At 38.7% G+C, this 7,566-nt stretch overlaps 1 protein-coding gene across 3 annotated transcripts; it reads left to right on the top strand.

Moving 5' to 3' along the window:
* The first annotated feature begins 863 nt into the window (after nucleotides 1-863).
* On the top strand, nucleotides 864-6,852 carry LOC129402168 (collagen alpha-1(I) chain-like). 3 transcript variants are annotated; one of them, XM_055127573.1, is made up of 3 exons: nucleotides 864-1,330; nucleotides 4,508-4,573; nucleotides 5,680-6,852. In XM_055127573.1, the coding sequence occupies exons 1-2, from the start codon at nucleotides 895-897 to the stop codon at nucleotides 4,534-4,536; spliced, it is 465 nt and encodes a 154-aa protein (XP_054983548.1). In that variant the 5' UTR covers nucleotides 864-894; the 3' UTR covers nucleotides 4,537-4,573; nucleotides 5,680-6,852. The 3 variants fall into 3 exon arrangements, with proteins under 3 accessions (XP_054983548.1, XP_054983549.1, XP_054983547.1); XM_055127574.1 differs by lacking the exon at nucleotides 4,508-4,573; XM_055127572.1 differs by lacking the exon at nucleotides 5,680-6,852 and having other exon boundaries at nucleotides 4,508-5,661.
* Nucleotides 6,853-7,566: the final 714 nt, after the last annotated feature.

The following is a 7,566-nucleotide window of genomic DNA, read 5'->3' as shown; positions in this document are numbered from 1 at the left end:
AATTGAAAGACTTTCTGTAAAACCAATGACTTGAACTTTCGAAAGTCGATGTCAGAAAATACAAAGGAGTAGGGGTGTGTGTGTGTGTGTGTGTGTGTGTGTGTGTGTGTGTGTGTGTGCGCAAAAGACTGGAGAAATGTTCGAAATTGAAGAAAAGTTTTAAGAGAACTAACTTCAGTACGTGGTCTGTTACCATCTGGGTTTTTACTTTCTAGATAAGTAACAGGCTATGCACGGATTTGGGGTGGACACTCGAAGAAATCCTAATACAATCTGTATGCTAGACTGCAGTTAATGTAAGAGTGTTTAGTGGATTATGAGTTCCTGTGTTGGAAAAGTTTAATGATGTGTTTTTCTAAGGACACTAATGTCATACTGCAGATCCTGAAGAGAGGTAATTTTTGTTTTCTGTCAGTCTATTTCGCTGTCTCTCTGTGTCTCTCTCCTCCTCTGTCTGTCTCTGTTTTGCCCCCTTTGTTCTCTCTCTCTCTCTCTCTCTCTCTCTCTCTCTCTCTCTCTCTCTCTCTCTCTCTCTCTCTCTCTCTCTCTCTCTCTCTGTCTCTCTCTCTCTCTCTCTGTCTCTCTCTCTCTCTCTCTGTCTCTCTCTCTCTCTCTCTCTCTCTCTCTCTCTCTCTCTCTCTCTCTCTCTCTCTCGTCACAGGTGGGGGCAGGGCGGCGGGTAGCTCCTGTCACCCTGTGTCTAAGCCTCCGAGTCCAGGCGTCAGGCAGCGTCCCTCCCCTCACAACAAAGAGTCATCCTGGCCCCAAAGCCAGGAACGCCTCGGCTGAGGAGCGCGAGGCGGGGGCGGCGTGCCGTGTTCTTAAGGGATCCACACTGAGCCAGGAGGATGAAAGTGCTTTTCACGTCTGTGCGGAATTTAAGGGTCAAGAGGGATGCCGCGCACGTCGAATTTCCGAGTTGTGCGGCCAGGACGCGGAGCACGCGTCACTCTCCCGGGCGGCCGCGGGCGGGAGGGTCTCGCTCTCCTCCCCTCGCCGCCGGGCCAGCCGCGCTCTGATTGGCTGCAGCCACTGCGCGTGCGCCTGACGCGGGGGCCCCCGGCGGGCTCTCGGGGAAAAGTTACGCACCCACCCGCGAACCTTGCTGAGCCGCTCGGCGGCCTCCCGCAGCAAAGGCCAGAAAACTCCACTCAGGTTGGGCGCCGATACTCCGTGGGTTGCAGGAGTGACAGCGGTGCTGTCACAAGGAGCTCAGAGCCCTTCTTGTTTGCGATCGGCCGCGCCCAGCCCGCTGACCCGTCTGCCAGGAGGGCGGTTGTGTTCGAACCCGGGCAGTGTGGCCAGCCCGTTCCCGCTGGATGCCGCGGAGGTGAGTTTCTGGTCTGTCTTTACTGGATTCCGAGTTCTGTGTCTGAGAAACCTGCAAAGCCCATTCAACTCCCGATGCCACTGGCAAGAAGTGCTCCCGTCAGCTAATGCCACGTGCGTGTCTTCTGCAAGCGTTGATCCTGCTAACGGTTGTTTTGTTTTGTTTTGTTTTGTTTTGTTTGTTTTTGTTTCTCCTTGTGGGTTCTCAGCCTAGAGTATTAGTGTCAGCGAAGAAACTGGCAGATCTTTTCAATTAGGAGCCATTTAGCAAATGTTTTACGGTTTGCAGGTCAATTACTATGCCTGGTATATGATTGTCTTCAAGAATTTTTTCAAGGTTTAAAAAAAAAAAGTTCTTAGCTGCTGGCCCCTCAGAAAGGCGCAGACAATAGTGATTTGACTCTGTCCACTTCACCCGGAAAGGAGGCTAATCCGTTCCCACTTTAACCAGAATTTTGCAGCGCATGCAGAAAGAGACCTAGAAACTTCGCTGGACTTAACCTGTCCAGACTTAGTTACTGTCGTTCGGGTGCTTGCTTCTCAGTCTCTGCTTTTCCAGCCCGGTGCAGATTTCCTGGTAGTGCGCGGGGAACCCCCAGAGGACTAGCCATGCCTTTCTTCACTGTGAAGAGCATTGAGTCCTATTAAGGAGCAAAAACCAAAGCCCCACGTTTTGAGCGAATTACAAAGTAACATAGCAGTATCTTTAACAATTATTTTTATAGCATTTATTCTAATTATCAGTGTATGTCCAACGTGCTCATTTTTAGAATAGTTTATGTTTAAATATTCAAAGACCAATACAAGCATACCTTTTCAGCCATCTGGATGAAGAAATAGAGCATTCCTGACATCCTTCATCGTCTTCACTGTTGAAGTTAATTTCTCCCTATATACTATCTATTTTTTTCTCAAGTACAGAATTTTATCTTTAAATTTCATAGACGCGAATGATTTAGGAAGTAGTCTATATTACTTAGGGTTTTTTTTTTATTCCATATTATATCAATCCATCCATGTTAAAGGTAGCAAGGTTTTCTTTAATTTTACTTTATTTCATCTGTGTTACCTACTTTTCAATTATCTGTCATAATTTATCCTTTATTTTTATTTTAGCTTTATTGAGATGTAATTTCTTGTCACTTGTTTCACTCATTTAAAATATACCAGTCAGGTTTTTATTTTAACATAATCACAGATAGCTAAACTCATCACCACAATTAATTTAAGAATATCTTTATCACTTGAGAATAACTCCATACTTACTGGCTATCACCTCTTCTGAGCCCATCCCCATCCTCTACAGCCCTTAAGAAACTATTGAATTTCATTCTGTCTGTAGATTTGCCTATTCTGGATACTTGATAAAGATGGGATTTTTGTTGACTGGTCACTTACACTAATATCAAATGTTCATATTACATACACAATTGGATGATTAAATGGGGGCTAAACCTTTTGTGTTTGGGGTAATAAAAATAATATTTCTGTGAACATTATTAGACATACCTATGTATGTGTGTCCATGACCCATATTTTTCCCGGAATATGTACCTAAAAGTAAAATAGCACAGACGTGTTTGGATAAATGACAGTGCCAATTTTTCTGACATTCCCCACTAGCAGTAGATAATGAGAATTTTCATTGCTTCCCTTTGCCATCTACATTTGGTAGTTGCATTGCTTCATTTTACAGGTGACTGGAGACTGTTGGAGATGAGTATCTTTTCTTTTGATTTTTAACCATTTGAATATCATCTTTGGTAAAGTGCCTCTGGATCATTCCACTTTTATGTATTTTTTTCTACTTGAGTTGTAAATGCGAGTTCATCGTTAGATGTAAATGCAAAAATAAAACCCACAAAAATCCTTTTGTTATCTGTGCTTTGCATGTTTATCTTATGGTTAAATTTTCCTGAATATAAATTTATAGTTTTTAGTGAATTCAAATTGATCAGTCTTCCTTTATGGGTAATGTCTTTGCTGCCTTCTCTAAGAAATCATTGTCTACAAGAAATTCTCCCATGCTAACATCTGTAATACATACTGTTTTCTTTTAATAATCATATGGAATTAATTTAAGCATATGATATGAGTAAGCATTAATTTTTTTTCATATAGTTTTCCTATCGGCACAGGTCTTTTTCTTGAAAGACCATCCTTTTCCCACTGGTCTGAAAAAGCACCTTTGTTACAAATCACTAGAAACATAAATTAGTGCAGCTGTTGGAATTAGTAGACAAGGTCTTTAAAATAACATTGACAGATATGCTAAAGGATCTTACTTGAGATAAGATGTAATACAGAGATAAATTTAAGAGTTAGACAGTTTTTTTTTAATGAATGAAATGGAAATTCCATAACAAATATACCTGAAGTTATTTGTTTAGAGTATCAGTAAGATGGACACAGAAGTAAAAGGAACATTATTACGTCTGACAAGTCAGCAAAAATCATTCACAGCAAAAATCATTCAAATGTGAAGAAAAAACTAAATAAATAAAGCTTGTGTGACATACAAATTGATGCTTCATGCATCATGGATCAGGTGATCTAACATACATAAAATTGAACTCCCAAAACGCAAGATGGAAACAAGCATCACGAATCACAAAATCCCGTTGATTGTCGATTTCTCGAGCGGGCTCAGTAACCTCTCCATTTGTCCTATCCCTGAGATTTTAGAAGCCTCTCTCCACTGGGCCTTCCCAATGATGCCCCATTGGAGGCTCTTTCAAGGTCAGGGGAATGAGATCCAACTTGTTACTGGTTTTAGCATATGAATACACCATGGGAAGCTTACAAGGCTGTCCCATGGGGCAGGAAACTCTCAGTAGCTTGCTAGTTTCTCCCAGAGGGAGAAGTAGGTTATAAGATATTGCTTCTGGGAGCTTGCTTTTAAGTCTCTGGATGTTGGCTATTGATGGGATTATTACGTTTATTACACACACCTGGGTTCCTCTGCCAGTACCTTCATGCTTGAGGCTTGTCCAAACATGTGGAGAGGGGCCTTGAGCATGGCTGTGGCTAGGTTCCCGTGGTCTTCAGCTGCCGGGGGCTCTGCTCAGGGTGGGGAGGGTAGCTGGAGTCCATCCCCTCTGAGGGGCCCCAGGGAAGACAGCATGAGGAAGGGAAATAATTGACAAAAATTTGCAAAGGCTAAATCTATTTTTTCCAGGATGTTTATTTGTTGCAGTGGAGAGTTGATCCCAGCAACCTAACTTGTCATGAATGGAATTTAAAAGTTAGTATAAATAATTATTATAAAATTTAAATCTCATGAATGAACACCAGGGAAGTTCAGAGTCACTCAGAATATGGAAAAATATCCCATCCGATGCCCTGACCATCACTGTACTTATGTTAACCAACCCACTAAAGACCAGTAGTACCTCCCTTATCAATAGTAATACCAAAATGGGCCTCCATCCATTAAGAGCCCTATTCTCGTGCTCTGCATACCAGCATTCCTGCCCTTTCTGATCTTGTCCTTCAATACTCAGGTCCTCCAAGCCACATTGGCTTCTTTCATTTGAGGATTTTGAGGAAGTTTTTTTCCTCTCCCTGAATGCTTCTCCCCTAAATAGGGAAGCACCTGACTTTTCTCTCAAGTCTTTGTTCAACTGTATTTTTAGTGCAAACTCTGTATATTAAACAAAACAAACGACTTGGACATTCTGTCCCCCAGGACTAGTTTATTTTTATCTCTAGCCTTTGTTTGAAATGCTTATATTTTAATTATTTAGTTTTGTCTCACTTTTTTCTACTTTATTATCTAACTTGCCCTGCCACTAGAATTCAAATTACAGTTTTGGGAACAGCAGAGTTTTTTTTATTTTGTTTTTGTTTTGTTTTATTATCTTACCAACTTTGTTCCAACTTTGTTTGGTTCATATATTAAATAACAAAAATCTTAATTATTAACATTTTTCTCAGGACTTGAATGTGAAAAACCTTAATTTATTCCTAGTAGCAGCTATATCTTTTAGGTTATTTCATCATTATTTTTTTCCACAAATGTAGGGGTTTGGTAATTTTTATGGTTTAAAGTTTCTTAACAGAAAGGATCACAGTATTGCAACTCCAGACTTTTTACCAAGGAAAATAAAAAATAATATGTATGATTATTTCCAAAGCAACTGAAAGATTTATGTTATAAAGCAAGATGAGGGCTCCTCAATTACTATTTATTACTCCTTTCAGAGTAATGCAACTATGGACCTCCTTAATTGTATATACTGGAGGAACTCCTCAGATGGAAAAGGAAAATTAAAAGCTTAGAACATTCCTCACAAAGAATTTTCCCATTCAATCATAAATTAATCTATGCCAACTCTTTCTTTTCTATAGGTGAAAGACTTCAGGATGGATGATGAACTTCCAGAAAGGGGGAAAAAATGGAAAGTGAAAATCACCATAAGCCGTGTTGCCAACTAAATGTTTCTTTATCCTTTGTTGAGAATCAAGAAAAATTATTTCTTGCATCATATAATCTACCAAGAATCTATTTAATTACTGTTTTATCTTGGTTATGCTGGAAAGCAGAGTCTTAGAAAAAAGTAGAGGGATTGCTTTTGGGAATTTGATTTCAAATAACAGGAGTGAGAGGAGTGTAGAGGGGAAAAAAGAAAATCCACGAAAAATAGGGTAGTGTTATCAAGTAGTTCAAGCCATTGTTACTGGTTGTTTAGTGCCAAATAGCTTCCAGATTCCTATTAAATTATATCTCAGAGATAAAAGGGAGAAGCATTTATTGTTTACAGTTATCTCCTATGTGTTAAGAACTTGTTCCCCTGAGATGTCAATTTCTCTATTCCTCTGAATGCAAAGACATAAGAGCTATGCTATGACCAGAGCATCATAAGTTGCTGCATCACAGAGACCTCGAGACAAAAGCTAAATTCTTAGTGCATGCCAAAACCTAGGCATTGTCAGCACGAAGCAGGGTGAATCCTGCCAAAGACTGTTACCAATGATGTGGTTCAAGCTAGAGGTTAAAACGATGTTTGATGGGGCTGGAACAATAGCACAGCACAGTGGGTAGGGCATTTGCCTTGCACACTACCAACCCGAATTCAATTCCCAGCACCCCATATGGTCCCTTGAGCACCACCAGGAGTAATTCCTGAGTGCAGAGCCAGGAATAAAACCTGTGCAGCGCCAGGTGTGACCCAAAAAGCAAAACAAAAAAAAAAAAAAAAAAAGTTTGACAGGACATTAGGGAACTTATAAGTCTCCAGAATATGCTACTAGTTTTGTCTAAATCTGTTTCTTCTTTTCATTCTACAATTAAAATTTTTATGACCAGAGTAAGATTGGCAGAAAGATTAGATAGGAAGGTTAAAGGTTTTTAGGTGTATATTACTAACAATTTTAATCTTGGGTGATATTTATAATAAATAGAAAGTGATAGAAGAATTGGAATATTAAAAATGGATTTTACTTGAAAAATTGGACATTAGATTTATTTTAAAATCATAATTTCAGAAAATATTATTTGGAAAAATGGAGAAATAAAATGAAATAAAAGTAATCAGTTTGTGTACTTCTGTGAATTTTATAAATCAAGTGTCATTAACTTTTACTAAGCTATTGTTATATACTGTCACCTAAAACTAGTGATATAGAATTTACAATCCAGGATGGGTAAATTGCTTAAAATACAAGAAAAAATTATTTAAACTATATCCATAACATAAAGGGTTAGCATAAACATTTTTTGGAATGGGAATGGTTGGAAAGAATTACATGATATCATTTGGATTACCTCTGTGAAATTCCACAAGTTTTCTTTCTCCATATACTCTAGAGAGTATATGGCATCATAATTATCCTTTTTGACTATTTGGCCTAGAGTTACTACCAATAGGTTACAAACTTTGAGTTATTCAATTGAATATGTGTTGAGCTCTTACTATTTGGTATGTATTTACATTCTATATGAGTAAGATGTACTATTAAAAATTGCATCAAAAATTTCCAAATCATATGGTACATGGAAAATTTTACCCAAAAAATCTGTAGGATTGATCACAAACCCAGCCTTAACAAATTTCAAAAGATTGAACTCATAAAGGCATGAATTAAACCAGAAATAAATTATGTAAATATCAATAATGCTTTTAACGTCAGAACCTAGTGCTAGTGACTCATGAATCAAACTCTCATGGTGTAATTAGAAAATATATTGAAATTAATTTTAAGAAAATATAGCATAAATTTTAAGGGATAAGATTT

The sequence above is a fragment of the Sorex araneus genome, chromosome 2 (assembly GCF_027595985.1).
Source record: "Sorex araneus isolate mSorAra2 chromosome 2, mSorAra2.pri, whole genome shotgun sequence".
Classification (NCBI taxonomy): Eukaryota; Metazoa; Chordata; class Mammalia; order Eulipotyphla; family Soricidae; genus Sorex; species Sorex araneus.
The sequence above is the reverse complement of the archived record's forward strand: the minus strand, read 5'-3'. Positions and strand labels throughout refer to the sequence as shown.

Coding starts and splice junctions, on each gene's coding strand:
- LOC129402168 (XM_055127573.1), top strand. CDS start 895: ATGCCGCGCACGTCGAATTTCCGAGTTGTGCGGCCAGGACGCGGAGCA. Junction 1,331..4,507: donor TCCCGCTGGATGCCGCGGAG/GTGAGTTTCTGG, acceptor TATTTTTTCCAG/GATGTTTATTTGTTGCAGTG.